The 17,157-nt window shown below is 37.2% G+C and overlaps 2 protein-coding genes across 5 annotated transcripts in view; one reads left to right on the plus strand and one right to left on the minus strand.

Annotated features, from left to right (window-relative positions):
* Positions 1–2,718, plus strand: part of LOC107756392 (TATA box-binding protein-like protein 1) — a 16,400-nt gene extending 13,682 nt beyond the window's left edge. The window contains exons 7-8 of one of the 4 annotated variants that reach the window (XM_016573471.1): positions 1,154–1,231; positions 1,875–1,951. In XM_016573471.1, coding sequence (XP_016428957.1) covers positions 1,154–1,197 — 44 coding nt within the window. In that variant the 3' untranslated portion in view covers positions 1,198–1,231; positions 1,875–1,951. Of the gene's footprint in view, positions 1–1,153; positions 1,232–1,874 lie in introns of all 4 variants that reach the window. The other 3 variants (XM_016573468.1, XM_016573470.1, XM_016573467.1) reach the window with 3 other exon arrangements.
* A 5,110-nt stretch (positions 2,719–7,828) lies between these two features.
* On the minus strand, positions 7,829–15,471 carry LOC107756393 (solute carrier family 2, facilitated glucose transporter member 12-like). The gene is made up of 5 exons (XM_016573472.1): positions 15,097–15,471; positions 14,431–14,565; positions 11,322–11,444; positions 9,787–9,919; positions 7,829–8,364 (listed from the first exon to the last, which is right to left on the minus strand). Exons 2-5 carry the CDS (start codon positions 14,540–14,542, stop codon positions 8,271–8,273), a joined length of 462 nt encoding a protein of 153 aa, XP_016428958.1. The 5' UTR covers positions 14,543–14,565; positions 15,097–15,471; the 3' UTR covers positions 7,829–8,270.
* Between the last annotated feature and the right edge of the window lie 1,686 nt (positions 15,472–17,157).

Here is a 17,157-nt window from a genome sequence, read left to right on the forward strand (position 1 = left end):
AATTCTTTAAAAATCCTACAATGTGATTTTCTGGATTTTTTTTTCTCATTTTGTCTCTCATAGTTGAGGTATACCTATGATGAAAATTACAGGCCTCTCTCATCTTTTTAAGTGGGAGAACTTGCACAATTGGTGGCTGACTAAATACTTTTTTGCCCCACTGTATGTGGGGGCGTGTTCGAACGAGCCGTTTTAGGTAGGTGTGGCTAACTCTTAACTTTTATAAAGAATATCTCTTTGGATTTGAGACTTTAGTCTTTGCAACTTTACAGATCTTCTTTATGCACCAAGAGCTTGTAACACTCTAAAGAGAAAGGAAAAAATGAAATCGCATCATATGACCCCTTTAATGATTCGTACGAAGCAGTTCGAAGAATCAGTCTCTCTAAAGCCCTCCTTTGCGTGAGCCTACTCTGCTCTGATTGGTCAGATGACCCAGTCCTTTGTTATTGGTCTACCGCGTACAGCGTGTGTTGGAAACGAAACGCTCATTGCCATAACTGAATGACAGCACCGGAGAGAATGTATAGAGAGAAAAGATTGTATCGATTTTACCTTATAAATTCGAGGCCGAGTCCGATGATGAAACGTCTGAAGTAGTTGATCAACCAGACACTGATTCGCTAGCACGACTGGAGCAGGATGTTTCTCAGTGGTTAGTGTTAACTTAAGTTTGTGTTAGTTATAAGACGTGATCGCAGCGTCATTGTTATGGTTTATTTAGGTGCACGTGTGGGAACTGTATTAGAATGCCAAGCGAAGGTGAAAACCTCTGCTGCCACAAAGTACGACAGATATGCGTTTCTGCATTAGTTGAGCATTAGATGCCTATTTTATAGAGAAATGTGTGTATTTTGAACGATCCCTAGAAAATATAAACACCAATTATTAATCATACTTACAAGTCGAGTTTCACAGGAGCAATCTGGTCCAAATAAACTGGGTACTGAGGCATCCTTCAATATCAAGAGGTTTGTGAATCCTGCGTTGAACTCCCTGAGATTATAGAAGCAGTCATCAATAAAATGATGGGAACACAAAAAAGACTGGGATTGTGCTGCTGTGGCACAGTGGGAAAAAAATGAATGTCAACCATTGATTCTTTGCAGTCTCTTCATTCGGAAGTGAAAATCAAATAAATTTACTTTCACAGCATCTTCTAGATATGATGTTAACCACACAAGCTACTGTGTTTGAGGGTGGTTGTTCGCAGCCGGTCAACGTAGAACAGGTGGGCATTATGCAAATGTGTTACCCCGTGATGTGTAGCCTCACGGAAGTGGGATTCGAATTAATGATTACTCATTTAGGCTGTTCAGAGTCGATTCTTTTTTAAATCTTTTTTTTGGGGAGACAATAACTTTATTATTACGTTATATGCACTGTCAGCTTCACAACTTTGCAGATAATTTACATTCACAGACAGCTACATTACACACAGCATGAAAGGCAATATTCGAAATGGCATAATAGGGCCACTTTATAGGCAGCCCACAGGACTCAAGCTGTGTAGATCATGAAGGTCTGAAAATGGGCAAATATAATGCAGTAAGCTACAATGAGGCTCTGGTCTGTTTTTATTTGTTTAAGATTTAAATTTCTTTATTCATTTTATGATACTAATAATTGTCTTAGTGTTCTTGTATATGCAGGAATTATATATATATATATATATATTGCATATTTTGCTTATTTTTATTTAAGTGCAGACCTTTTTAAGAATTCTTTCATGATTTCGGCATGAAAACATTTTCACACAAATATACCCATGAATAATGAATGCAACCCACTGTTTAGTACCGACTTTCTTGTATAATGAAAAGCTGAACTAATGTTAGAGCTTATTGTTAATGACCATCTTTCCCTCTCTCTAGGACCAAATGTGCAGAGTGTGGCGTCTGCAGTGGAGCAGATTTATCCTCTGCTGTTTGAGTGTCAGAAAACACTGTCATAAACCACACACGCATACGTAGGCACCGGTTTGAAATGAAAAGCACCTTATCATTGAATGTTTTAAGGCTTGTAACTGTTGTACTGTATGTGTCTCCAAGGCAGCTTTTGCCATTTCACGTCCAAGCGGGTCTGGGTCGTGTGTTTTCAGTCATGCCTTTGAATGCTGACTTTGGTGTTCGGACCCCACAGCGATTAATGACGACCTCTTAAAGCTCAGAAGAGGACCATTAGTGCATTGACATTGTGTTGCTGACATTGTGTAGTTTATAAACACTTGAATTAACTATTATATAATGCATGGACACCAAAGTAAAAGACATTTAAGGATCGCATTTTACTGAAAGTTCTTGGAAATTTTAGTTAAGTTGATTCTAGTGATGTCTTTGCAACTCATTTAATAAGTCAGAAGCGAGGAGTTAAAGGGCAAACACTAAACATTTAAACAGCAGGTGATGTATATCTGGTGTATACTGTGGACAAGAACACTCTGGGTTGTGAAGGAGTCTTTGGTCCATATGTTTGTAATATGTTAAAACTTTTGTATTTTATAATAAACAAAATAAAATAACCCCTATATTAAATCATTGTGTCCATGTCTCTGCAAGAGTAATATCCCAGCATTACTCGTATTTAGGCCCACAGGTCATTCACAAAGTACTGCATGTCCACTGCCTCTTACTTAATCGTTTTGTAACTATTTTTTCATCAATTTGATTGTGCTTTCATCTTTTATATTTTTATCATGTTTAAATTTCAACCGCACAAACATATTTAGGCCTGTTAGTAGTCCACCTCTAATGCCCTTCATCGAAATTAGTCACAATGTGCCGTTTGAAATGCAGTCATAAGCAAAGAATCTATGTTCTCAATTTGTCGATTATATTAAGAAAATCAAACAATAAATGTCGTTTGAAGCTTTTACGTTGCGTGACAGATTGCTGTAGCCATGAAGCGCTTGGCGTGAGTAAACCAATCATTTCCACTTTACTACTAAATACAGTGCGAAAAAAACACGAATACACTTTTAAAGGGTATTAAAAGATAACGTACAACTTACCGAAACGTATCAAGCCTCATGTATTTGCCCAATAAGTGTTTGAACCACCGTCGAGAAAACAGCTTGTAAAAAAACATGTCACGTGACGTCACATGTACTTCTGGAAAGTCATTAAATATACAGCTGGTAAAAAGAAATAAAAGCATATCGCTACAATCTTAACTATATTTAAATGCATTTTATGTTTTATAATAATGATAAGATGTTTTAATAAGTTTAATTCTGTCAAAAATGTCTTTAATGTTATAAAACACAAAATGTAGTTTTAAGTCAAAATGACTTAAAGTGATGGAGCAAGAGACCTTTTTTTTTTTTTTACGAAAATCAAAATTTTTTTAATGAACAAAATTTTATTTTGTAATATTACATAACATGCCGATTTGCAATTCGGTGACTTTATTACATAAATGCATCTCATTCCAGAGACGCACCTTTAAAGGGTTAGTTCACCCAAAAATGAAAATTAGCCTGTTCTACTCACCTTCGAAGCATCCTAGGTGTATGTGACTTTCTTCTTTCAGACGAATCCAATCGGAGTTATATTAAAAATTGTCCTGGCCCCTCCAAGCCTTTCAATGGGGGTAAGCGGGTGTTGGTGTTGGTTGTCAACAGTTCAGAAGACGTGAAATAAAGTGCACGCATCCATAATAAAACGTCCCTTACACGGCTCCGGGGGGTGAATAAAGGTCTCCGTTTTTGTAAGATAAATATCCATATTTCAAACGTAATAAACACTTTTCTCTCACTTCCGGTACTCTGTCATATGCGGAAGGACCGTTTTTTTAATATAACTCTGATTGGATTCGTCTGAAAGAAAAAAAGTCACACACCTAGGATGCTTCAAGGGTGAGTAAAACACAGGCTAATTTTCATTTTTGGGTGAACTAACCCTTTAAGTGTTGTCAAACTGGTAATGCTCAGCACACAAACACTGACATGTGGCTGGGCCACAGAACCTTGCTTTGACTTGCCATGGCATGATTATGGTCATGATTGCACAATTTCCAAAGTGTTTCCTAACAGTCAGCTGTAAATATTCCATATAAATCTCGGTCAATACCAAAACTATTTAAAATATATATTTTTAAATGAATACAAATAAATCATATTGACAAAAAAACTATTCTCAACTGACCCATCATGCCATAGGAAGGTTTATTAAGCTAAATTATCACAATGACAACATCAATCAGTTATATCTCTTCAATACTTTGAAATGTGCAGTAACAGGTTTGGCTGTCCTGTTGTTTGCAAATACCCTTGTGCACTTCCACTCTTCATCTAGGTAAAGAGTCAAACCGTTGTGAGGGCTTTTTCCTCCTGTGAGGGTTGTGCTATAGCCTCGTGTTTTCTTCTATGATGCAGCAGTCTGCTGCTCAGGTGATTCCTGCAAAACAAGACATGTGTCTGACCATTATGTTATGCACTTTAAAACAAAAAGTCACTGATGCATGCAATATGGGACAAGTGTCAAACATTGTAAAATCATGTGTATGAGTGTTTTTGACCCTCACGCTATTGTAAAGACATTTTTTGCCGAATGGGGTAACTTGTAGAACAGGTTGCTAAAAAAACATTTATCATCCCAAGTGTCTAGAATATTCTGTATTTTCAAGTCTCTCCTTCATTGTAAATATGTGAATTTCTAGCCAAATATAATATATAAGATTTAAACAATGCATTAAAGGTCCCATGACATGCTGCTTTTTGGATGCTTTTATATAGGCCTAAGTGGTCCCTAGTACTGTATCTGAAGTCTCTTTCCCGAAATTCAGCCTTGGTGCAGAATTTCAGCCACTACGAGCCAGTCCCACAATGAGCTTTCCTTAGGACGTGCCATTTCTGTGTCTGTAGCTTTAAATGCTAATGAGGAGGAGAGAGGCGGGGCAACTGCCATGCTTCGCTCGTTTGCAAGCCATGATGTCTCTCGAGGAAAAAAAAAATATTGCACTCGCCTGGCACTGTAGTAGCTCATTTTCTCATGGGCGGGCCAAATTCTCTGGGCGGGCAAAGCAGAGAAAGGGGAGGTAACCTTTCCCCGTATGACGACATAAAGGGAAGATTCCAGATTGGGCCATCTGAGCTTTCATTTTCTCAAAGGCAAAGCAGGATACCCAGGGCTCGGTTTACACCTATCGCCATTTCTAGCCACTGGGGGACCATAGGCAGGCTAGGGGAACTCATATTAATGTTAAAAAACCTCATAAAGTGAAATTTTCATGCCATGGGACCTTTAAAAGAAAACTATTGTGTTTTTGGAAATCCTGTGCTTTTGATTGCGGGAGTGTTATTAATTGGGAAAAGCTTAAAAGTTTTTTTTTGTGTGTGTGAACATTTGAATTGTGAAAGTTTTGAAAGTGATTGTGATTTATTGAACACTTGAATTGAAAATGTTTGAATTAACAAAGCTGTTTTGCCTATGGTAAAAGTTTAGAAGTTTTTTTTTTTTTTGTGAAACTTGTACAAACAGTGAGTGTGAACGCTAATTGGTTAAGTAGAGTTGTTATCTCCAAGGTGTCGCAGTAATTTAAATAATTGAAGGTGACCTAATTTAACTTGTTGTCTTGGGGTAAAGTATTTTATCAAACCATTTGTGAAAAATTGTATGTTGGTGTTTGGTGAAAATTGTGGTGTAAGAAAATACTGACACATACATAATTGCTGATTTACATTTACATTTACTGATTTTCTGACCAACATTCCTTTCACCCACACAAACACAAAAAAAAATGGCGGCTACCCCTCCTTCCCCATCCACTTTCATAGAAATGGAGTAACCTCCAGACATCTCAACTCCAGTATGGCCACCAGTAGTGCGACCTCTGATCCGTCTTTCGGATGAGACGTTAAACCGAGGTCCTGACTCTCTGTGGTCATTAAAAATCCCATGGCACTCATCGTAAAGAGTAGGGGTGAAACCCCGGTGTCCTGGCCAAATTCCCTCCACTGGCCCTTGTCAATCATGGCCTCCTAATAATCCCCATCCACTTGATTGGCTCTATGACTCTCTCTCCTCTCCACCTGTAGCTGGTGTGTGGTGAGTGCACTGGCGCTGTTGTCCTGTGGTTGCAGTCGCATCATCCAGGTGGATGCTGCACACTGGGGGTGGTTGAGGAGAGACCCCCCCCCATATGATTGTAAAGCGCTTTGGGTGTACAGCAATACACAGTAAAGCGCTAAGACCTTTTTTTTTTTTTTTACGAAAATCAAAAATTTTTTAATGAACAAAATTTTATTTTGTAATATTACATAACATGCCGATTTGCAATTCGGTGACTTTATTACATAAATGCATCTCATTCCAGAGACACACCTTTAAAGGGTTAGTTCACCCAAAAATGAAAATTAGCCTGTTCTACTCACCTTCGAAGCATCCTAGGTGTATGTGACTTTCTTCTTTCAGACGAATCCAATCGGAGTTATATTAAAAATTGTCCTGGCCCCTCCAAGCCTTTCAATGGGGGTAAGCGGGTGTTGGTGTTGGTTGTCAACAGTTCAGAAGACGTGAAATAAAGTGCACGCATCCATAATAAAACGTCCCTTACACGGCTCCGGGGGGTGAATAAAGGTCTCCGTTTTTGTAAGATAAATATCCATATTTCAAACGTAATAAACACTTTTCTCTCACTTCCGGTACTCTGTCATATGCGGAAGGACCGTTTTTTTTATATAACTCTGATTGGATTCGTCTGAAAGAAAAAAAGTCACACACCTAGGATGCTTCGAGGGTGAGTAAAACACAGGCTAATTTTCATTTTTGGGTGAACTAACCCTTTAAGTGTTGTCAAACTGGTAATGCTCAGCACACAAACACTGACATGTGGCTGGGCCACAGAACCTTGCTTTGACTTGCCATGGCATGATTATGGTCATGATTGCACAATTTCCAAAGTGTTTCCTAACAGTCAGCTGTAAATATTCCATATAAATCTCGGTCAATACCAAAACTATTTAAAATATATATTTTTAAATGAATACAAATAAATCATATTGACAAAAAAACTATTCTCAACTGACCCATCATGCCATAGGAAGGTTTATTAAGCTAAATTATCACAATGACAACATCAATCAGTTATATCTCTTCAATACTTTGAAATGTGCAGTAACAGGTTTGGCTGTCCTGTTGTTTGCAAATACCCTTGTGCACTTCCACTCTTCATCTAGGTAAAGAGTCAAACCGTTGTGAGGGCTTTTTCCTCCTGTGAGGGTTGTGCTATAGCCTCGTGTTTTCTTCTATGATGCAGCAGTCTGCTGCTCAGGTGATTCCTGCAAAACAAGACATGTGTCTGACCATTATGTTATGCACTTTAAAACAAAAAGTCACTGATGCATGCAATATGGGACAAGTGTCAAACATTGTAAAATCATGTGTATGAGTGTTTTTGACCCTCACGCTATTGTAAAGACATTTTTTGCCGAATGGGGTAACTTGTAGAACAGGTTGCTAAAAAAACATTTATCATCCCAAGTGTCTAGAATATTCTGTATTTTCAAGTCTCTCCTTCATTGTAAATATGTGAATTTCTAGCCAAATATAATATATAAGATTTAAACAATGCATTAAAGGTCCCATGACATGCTGCTTTTTGGATGCTTTTATATAGGCCTAAGTGGTCCCTAGTACTGTATCTGAAGTCTCTTTCCCGAAATTCAGCCTTGGTGCAGAATTTCAGCCACTACGAGCCAGTCCCACAATGAGCTTTCCTTAGGACGTGCCATTTCTGTGTCTGTAGCTTGACCGTTTTTTTAATATAACTCTGATTGGATTCGTCTGAAAGAAAAAAAGTCACACACCTAGGATGCTTCAAGGGTGAGTAAAACACAGGCTAATTTTCATTTTTGGGTGAACTAACCCTTTAAGTGTTGTCAAACTGGTAATGCTCAGCACACAAACACTGACATGTGGCTGGGCCACAGAACCTTGCTTTGACTTGCCATGGCATGATTATGGTCATGATTGCACAATTTCCAAAGTGTTTCCTAACAGTCAGCTGTAAATATTCCATATAAATCTCGGTCAATACCAAAACTATTTAAAATATATATTTTTAAATGAATACAAATAAATCATATTGACAAAAAAACTATTCTCAACTGACCCATCATGCCATAGGAAGGTTTATTAAGCTAAATTATCACAATGACAACATCAATCAGTTATATCTCTTCAATACTTTGAAATGTGCAGTAACAGGTTTGGCTGTCCTGTTGTTTGCAAATACCCTTGTGCACTTCCACTCTTCATCTAGGTAAAGAGTCAAACCGTTGTGAGGGCTTTTTCCTCCTGTGAGGGTTGTGCTATAGCCTCGTGTTTTCTTCTATGATGCAGCAGTCTGCTGCTCAGGTGATTCCTGCAAAACAAGACATGTGTCTGACCATTATGTTATGCACTTTAAAACAAAAAGTCACTGATGCATGCAATATGGGACAAGTGTCAAACATTGTAAAATCATGTGTATGAGTGTTTTTGACCCTCACGCTATTGTAAAGACATTTTTTGCCGAATGGGGTAACTTGTAGAACAGGTTGCTAAAAAAACATTTATCATCCCAAGTGTCTAGAATATTCTGTATTTTCAAGTCTCTCCTTCATTGTAAATATGTGAATTTCTAGCCAAATATAATATATAAGATTTAAACAATGCATTAAAGGTCCCATGACATGCTGCTTTTTGGATGCTTTTATATAGGCCTAAGTGGTCCCTAGTACTGTATCTGAAGTCTCTTTCCCGAAATTCAGCCTTGGTGCAGAATTTCAGCCACTACGAGCCAGTCCCACAATGAGCTTTCCTTAGGACGTGCCATTTCTGTGTCTGTAGCTTTAAATGCTAATGAGGAGGAGAGAGGCGGGGCAACTGCCATGCTTCGCTCGTTTGCAAGCCATGATGTCTCTCGAGGAAAAAAAAAATATTGCACTCGCCTGGCACTGTAGTAGCTCATTTTCTCATGGGCGGGCCAAATTCTCTGGGCGGGCAAAGCAGAGAAAGGGGAGGTAACCTTTCCCCGTATGACGACATAAAGGGAAGATTCCAGATTGGGCCATCTGAGCTTTCATTTTCTCAAAGGCAAAGCAGGATACCCAGGGCTCAGTTTACACCTATCGCCATTTCTAGCCACTGGGGGACCATAGGCAGGCTAGGGGAACTTATATTAATGTTAAAAAACCTCATAAAGTGACATTTTCATGCCATGGGACCTTTAAAACATTCACAAATAAAATTATTTAATTAATGTAGTAATTTATTTTAATTCATAAAATTGTCTTACATGGCAAATTTTAATACATTTAATGAGCAATAATAAAAGTGATGCCTGAGCAAACTCTAGTAATGCAGGGTGACCGTACGTCTTCTTTTTTTTCATGGACATTGGGATTTAAAATAGCCTAAAATAGCTGGTTTTAGCTTTGTTTTCCTATTAACATGCACTTTACAGTCCTCATACATTATATATTTGGTATTTGATTTATCCGTTCTCTGTAGATCCCACCTTCTTGCATGGCACAATTGGTTGATTATGTACAATGCTTTTAGTACTTACTTAAAAAGTAACTACTTTTTAGTCACTACCTTCAGCAAGTTTGAGGATAACAAAGCCAAAACTCAGACATTTTAGGCAATTTAGAAATCCTGGCCAGAACATGTTTGGGGGAAAAGAGGACGGATGGTCACCGTAACTAATTAACTTAATTTGAGAACAACACAATTCAATGGGACCATTAACATGAGAGGCATTTGTGTGTGTGTGTGTGTGTGTGTGTGTGTGTGTGCTCACTTCACGGCAAGCTCCTTAGAGATCTGTTCCAGCGATCTGCCTTTCGTCTCTGGCACAAATACAATCACAAACACCACCAACACGAAGCTCATAGCAGCATAGGAGAAGATCACGGTGGGCAGGCCGATCCTCTCTACAACCACAACACAGTTCAGTAAATCACCTCTGAAAAGCACTCCTTTCTGCTACAAAAACTGTTTTGTTTATTGTTCTGTGCAACGCTTTGTAAGTTTGTTTCTTTGAGTTTTCATTCCCTCTCTGCAGGAACATCCCCACAGGTGGCAAATGAATGTTTGGTGAACTGCCTCTAAACACACAATCCTTACTCCATCCACACTTAGTGAGCAGTGTCTGAGAACAAAACTTTGCTTCTATTGTCATATAGTCTTTACAGCCCTCATTGAATTTGATAATTACAATATTTCATAAAAATTAGTCTGATGAATCTTTATAGTGTATAAGTTTCAAGTATTTTAATGCTATGAATCCCCAAATATTATGATCCCTTTGCGAGGGACCACTTCCTAAAATATAAAGACAGTTAGATATTTTCATACATAAGGACTGATACGGTGTAAAAAAAATAAATATAAAAAAATAATAATGATATTGTAAACACCTTGTTTGCAAAATTAAATAACTGGCTTTTATACTGTTACCGAAGCCAAAGCAAATTATATCTATATATCTATCTATATGATATGTAAATAATATATATGAAAAATAATGATATTCTATTAAGAGTTTTTTTCTACCACCTATTATGTAATAATAAATGTTAATTTAATTCAAATGTATTTGTAGTGCCCTTTTCACAACAAATATTGTTCCAGAGAATGTTTACAGTTAACAATGACAGGCTTAATTTTTTTCTCAAATTTTCCACAGACCCCCTTGCGGACCCCTTAAGGTCCCTGGACCCATCTGAAAACCTTTGATTTATATAATTTTAGATAGGCTAAGGCAACACTTGTAGGTTATGAGAACAACATGCTGGGTTAAATTCTAACATTAATAATCAATCCAATGTTTTTCCAGAATAGAAACTCGAATCAAAACAACACATCCCTTTGACCCTGTTAGTTAATGATCTATGGCAAAATTAACTGTGCTCTTAAATAACTCGTGGAGGGTCATTATGGTGTCTTGCTTGTCAGACTCTTTTTAGAAATGTAATGAAATTGTCTGTAGCACAAACAGTAAGAGACCGTTTTTGTATTAAATTTAATACTTAGGCTTAGGAATTTAATCAAACCACTAACTTGAAGTTTGAGAAAAGGTAATAGTGATGTTCACTAATTATCAAATTTTCCTCCTAATAGTGCCAGATCAAGGACCCAGCGTACAAGAGTATTTAACTACTTATCTAAACAGAGACAGCCTCAATCTTCATGGGTTTTAACTTTTATTGGATGACCTTCAGAAGCCAGATGCTGAAAAATACGCTGCCTGCACCCTGCAATACGACTGGGTCTCCATGATCTACTGATCTCATAGCTGTAAATAACCCCTTTCTGTGTTTGTATGTGTGTTACCTGTCAGAGTAAGGAAAGTCATCGATATGAGCAAATTTGTGGCCCAGTTAAAGGCAGAGATGACGGACACAGCCTTTCCACGGATGCCAGTCGGGAAGATCGCACTCAAAACCACATGAACCACTGCAGATTGATGATTAAATTTGGTTAAAAAAAAAAACAGCTTATAAAAATGAAAAATCTGCAACATATGCTTTTCATAGAAATGCAACATTAAAAGAATAGTTCACCTAAAAAAAAAATAAAAAAATAAAAAAATAAAACATTTAATCAATCTCACGTTGTTCCAAACCTGCTTGACTACCATTCTTCTAAATATCTGAAGATTATTCTGGCCTCTCTTTTCATTACAGAAAGCGAATTGGCACTGGGGCTGCAAAGCTCCATAAAAAATATTCTTTTGAGTCAGATGTTTTAAATGAATCGGCTTGAAAGATTTGTTCATAAAAAAAGACTGATCCAGTTCTTACGTTTAACTGATTCAATGATCCAATCACAGCAGTTAACAGCTCACTGGAGAGTAGTAGCACTAGCAATGTTCGAACAAATTCACAATAAATTCCTTCTTTTGAGGCTGAATGTTTCAATGAATCAGTCTGAATGATTTGTTTACAAATTGGACTGATATGATTCTTGAATTTCAGTTTACTTATTCAATTATCCAGTCACAGCGGTTAACAACTCACTGGATTTTATGAACCTTAAAATACAAGAAATCCCTGTTTATTGCAGTTGCATGTTAAAGTTCTAAAACTTAAAAATAACTACATTATTTGAAATTTTCCTTTTGTGATCCAAAGAAGAAACTCAGTCATATTGGTTTGGAATGACATGAGGGTGATTAAATGGTGACATAATTTCATTTTTGGATGGACCACCCCTTAAAGGAATAGCTCACCCAAAAATGACAATTTGCTCACCCACAGGCCATTCAAGACGAGTTTGTTTCTTCATCTGAGAAAGCTATATTTTGGATAGAGGACTCATATTTTAGCTGGAAGCAACAGTGTGACGTTAAAATGTGTTAATGATGGCTTTGTTTATTACAAACATGCAGCATTAAGATGTTAACTGATGGACTGGAGTCGTGTGGATTACTTGAGGATCGTTGTGATGTTTTTATCAGCTGTTTGAACTCTCATTCTGATGGCACCCATTCGCTGCAGAAGATCCAGTGGTGAGCAAATAATGTAATGATAAATTTCTCTAAATCTGTTCTGATGAAGAAACAAACTCATCTACATCTTGGATGGCCTGAGAGTGAGTACATTTCCAACTATTGAACTATTCCTTTAACAGGACGTTTTTGTTTTATGTGACAGTGTGAACAGTGACTGAATCTTACTTGGTCCCAAGCTGATGGAAAATCCAGCTACATAAACCAGCAAGCTGACCAGAGAGATCCATTTCAGAGAGGGTGACACCTCATTAACATGAAGAGACTGAAGTGCAATTTTGGAACTGTCTTTCTCAGAACCCTTAGCCAGTTCCATAAATGTCCTATAATCATGAGTATAGTTTAAAATCCAATGGTCCTTAGTGTCATTAAAGAGGAAAACATTTGTTTTGTGCTTGTTTTGAAGTTCATTGTAAGAAGGCTGGTATAAACCCAGTGGATTGTTTGTCTGGAAATCAGTCTCTTCTCCCGTCCCAAATACTGTTAGGTTTGCTTTATTAACAGGACCTCTGCATAGGCTAGAAACATGTGTGTGACTTTGCAATGTAACGGCCCCCAGTGTTGCTGTTGACAACATCATGACAACAGCTCCAACACATAGTAGGACTTTAGGCCCCACTTTGTCCACTAGAAAGACTGCAGGAATGGTCCCTCCCACTTTAACCACACCAAACCCTGTGGATGCAAGAGTCGCCGCCTCATTCCCATGGAAGCCCACGCTGCTGAGAACAGTCGACGCATACGCTAAAATGTTGGATAAAATAAAATATGCAAGCACCATACAAAAGTATGTAAATACATTAACATGACTGACTCTCGAATTACAACAGTATATAGATTCAACAGTACCAGTATACCGATTTTGATTGTATACTGGAACTGTTAAAACAACATATCTCATGAATATTCAATGTAACAAAAATCATCACATGAATTGCTCATGAGTCATCATAGAATCACTTGATTGTGTTCACTGCAATCATCATACACAAGCTCACATGGCTTTGGTTTTCAAGGCTTCTTCCATGCTGCCCTATGCTGTAAAAAATCTATAAAAATAGGGCACAGTGTACTGTATTAAATTGAAGCAATTTTCCGAATTGATTTTTACAGGTGTTTTACCTGTACTTTGAATTTTGCACTGCACTGCATTGTTTTACTGTTAATGAAAATTACCAGTGCATTTTCCGCCATTTTTTTTACAGTGTACAAACAATTTTACAGTAAGCCCTAGCAAGTGTTTGAATTGCTGTATTGCAGACCTTATAATCATCCCAGGTGAATGATAAAACAGTCTTCACATTTAATTAAAGGGGTCATATGATGCTGCTAAAAAGAACATTATTTTGTGTATTTGGTGTAATGAAATGTGTTTATGCGGTTTAAAGTAAAAAAAACACATTATTTTCCACATACTGTACATTATTGTTTCTCCTCTATGCCCCGCCTTCTGAAACGCAATGAAATCGCATCATATGACCCCTTTAACTACAATATACCTGACTATATATGACTGCTTGATTACAGCATCAGAGCTATCACAATAAATTTTAATAACAGGGTTCCATTAAGCTATTATTTGTATTACATAACTGTTACACAACTAAAGCAACATGTTTTAGATTACCTTTATCATTTCTAACCAAGTTGTGAAACACACACCACACACTTCATTTTTGAGTTATAATAATCAGAAAAATTGCCATTACTAGTCATTGCTATTTCATTACTACTTTATACCAAAAAGAGCTTCTAATTTTAACTTATTACCACACAAATAATTACTTATGAAAATAACAGGAAAATTTACACTTTACTTCTACCAAGTGATATAACTGTTTTAGTCAAGTTTGACTGGACGCACAGACTTTGACATCAAAAGCTAAAAATATAGGAAGCTTTTTTCTGTTACCTGTGTGATGGAGTACCTACCTGATTGTGCAGATGGTTTTTTCTCTTGATATATGTGTGTGTCCTGATTCTGTAGACATGTTTTGCTCTGAGGATCCGGAGTCATTCTTATAGACTCTTCAGATGCTTCCATGTTCTTCAAGGGTTGTGGTACAACTACAGTAGGTGGACAATAAACAATGATTATTTAACAATAGGTTCATAATAACCCGTGATAATCAGGTGATGATGCATTTCTCCAGCAATAATATTAGCAATGAAAAGAATACAGATATGATAGAACACATTTGTAAGGGACCTTCAGAGCTCTCCTAGAACTCGACCGTGACACCTCCACAACACTGAAGATATTCATTGGGTTTAGACCAATAGAAAAACTTTTCAAAGCATAGTCTGCTTCTTAATAAAAAGATCATCATTCAAATATATCTCTAATAAGCATTCAAGTAACCACTGAACACTTAAAAAAACAGTTCTTTAGTTCATGAAAGCCCATACTAACAAAGCCACCAATGGGAACACCAAAACATGCATAAACAACTTTATTTGTTGGGATGCACAGCCATTGACCATCTTGAATTTCTCAGTGCCATTGCTGTAGGCGCGGATGAACTAGTAGTAACGTTTTTTTTTTTTAACTATCAAGACCATTCAAACAAAGCGTCCGCGTTTTAATATCAACGTTACCTCTTTAATGTCAATAACGGGGAATGCTGTCTATGAAATCATCGCACCTCTTCGCCTCTTCTCCCGGGTAGCAGTAACTTAACTGCCCTTGTGTGGACACACGTTCCTTGTTTTGGAAGGCGCACTGTGACTTAAACTCCGCCTACATTAACCAATGCAAAACAGCGAGGCTGAAAGTGTCAAGTAAGCAGAAGGGGTTGAAGAACTAAGCGGCTCTGACTGAACTGTGTTCATAAATTAAAAGGCATTATTACACTAGGAAATGCATATTCTTTCATGTTTGGACTGAACGAAATAATGTGGTGACCGACAGAAAAGCTTTCTTTTAAACGCAGAATATGAACGTGTAGAATGTTTGTCAGCTGTCTGATTCGTCCAGCCACAGGAGTCGAGAGCTCAGTTCTTTTGATTTGAATCATGAGGTCAGTTCTGTTCCATGAAGAATAAGAAATTTTGCATTTTGTACCAGGCCATTTATTTGTTGTAAAGTTCACATTGTTCAATAAAGTAAAAAAATAAAATAAAATAAAAAAAGTTCTGTTCCATGAGTCATTTAACCGGCTCGTACTGAACGAGTCGTTTAATATTCGAAGTCAATCAAATCGGGACGAACTGATTCAAAATTTGATTCCTAGAAATCTGGGAGTAAGAACAAAGTTGGCGTTACGTGGAGAAATACACTCGACACTCGACTTTTTTTTGTTTAATAAACGGAAAACCTGATTTTGGCTCGACATATCTTATTTTATTTGTGGTTTACACGTTCCCCTTTCATTTGATTGGTCAAACAGTGCAATGCCTTCATGTTATTATTGGTTAGCAAGTATGAAAACAGGAAAACAACGCCAAAACCTGGATATTTTAGGCAATATAGAAATCCTGGTACGTATACGTCAAGTATGTTTCGGTAGAACAGAAATGTTGTAAATATGTTTCGGTAGAACAGAAATGTTGTAAATAAAAAGTTCTGTAACTTGTATGTTGGACAGCCGAATCAACACGCATCGCCTACATTAACCAATGCAAAACAGCGAGGCTGAAAGTGTCAAGTAAGCAGAAGGGGTTGAAAAATTTGATTCCTAGAAATCTGGGAGTAAGAACAAAGTTGGCGTTACGTGGAGAAATACACTCGACACTCGACTTTTTTTGTTTAATAAACGGAAAACCTGATTTTGGCTGGACATATCTTATTTTATTTGTGGTTTACACGTTCCCCTTTCATTTGATTGGTCAAACAGTGCAATGCCTGCATGTTATTATTGGTTAGCAAGTATGAAAACAGGAAAACAACGCAAAAACCTGGATATTTTAGGCAATATAGAAATCCTGGTACGTATACGTCAAGTATGTTTCGGTAGAACAGAAATGTTGTAAATATGTTTCGGTAGAACAGAAATGTTGTAAATAAAACGTTCTGTAACTTGTATGTTGGACAGCCGAATCAACACGCATACAAATAGTTGTTGTCATGGACCACTTCATTGCGTAAAAGAATCGGCGCATTGTTTTCTTGAACCTGTTCTTTGAAAACGAACTGTTCAAATGATTCGTGGACACGATTCGGACTGATTAGACTGGTGCATGACTCGCTGGATTATGCAAGTGATTTCCTTACTTCAAAATACCACACACAAATGCCGACAACAGGACAAAGCATGTATCTGAATAAGAAAACTGACTGCATCTTAATTTGTTCAGGTGACACAAATAGCTGGTATTGTGGCTTCACAGCTGCTCATAAGAGTAGAATTCACAACCTACCGCGAGAATTTACAGTGCGCCTCATAGTCTCGATTTTTCCATTCATAGTCGAATAGTTTTATGCTTCTCATCTTATAAATTTTACTGTTTTTTTTTATTGTTGCCCATTTTGTACTGTAATGCGTGTTACATCAGAGTTATATAATGGAATATAAAAACTGACAAATTCGCCTTCATGATCATATAGTTGGCTGCAAAATCCATACTCTAGTGTATAATTTACACTACTACACATTAGAATAGAATTCTATTATGAGATGTATCAATAGTGTGAATTAGATTACATTGAGACAGTCATCA

The sequence above is a fragment of the Sinocyclocheilus rhinocerous genome, unplaced genomic scaffold (genome assembly GCF_001515625.1).
Source record: "Sinocyclocheilus rhinocerous isolate Xijiao unplaced genomic scaffold, SAMN03320098_v1.1 scaffold712, whole genome shotgun sequence".
Taxonomy (NCBI): Eukaryota; Metazoa; Chordata; class Actinopteri; order Cypriniformes; family Cyprinidae; genus Sinocyclocheilus; species Sinocyclocheilus rhinocerous.

What these genes read in the sequence shown, in the direction of transcription:
- LOC107756393 (XM_016573472.1), bottom strand. Translation starts at nt 14,542, where the DNA reads ATGGAAGCATCTGAAGAGTCTATAAGAATGACTCCGGATCCTCAGAGC. An exon ending in GACTTTCCTTACTCTGACAG is followed by an intron (nt 9,920 to 11,321) that starts GTAACACACATA and finishes TTGTGGTTGTAG; the next exon opens with AGAGGATCGGCCTGCCCACC. An exon ending in TCTAAGGAGCTTGCCGTGAA is followed by an intron (nt 8,365 to 9,786) that starts GTGAGCACACAC and finishes CTTGTTTTGCAG; the next exon opens with GAATCACCTGAGCAGCAGAC.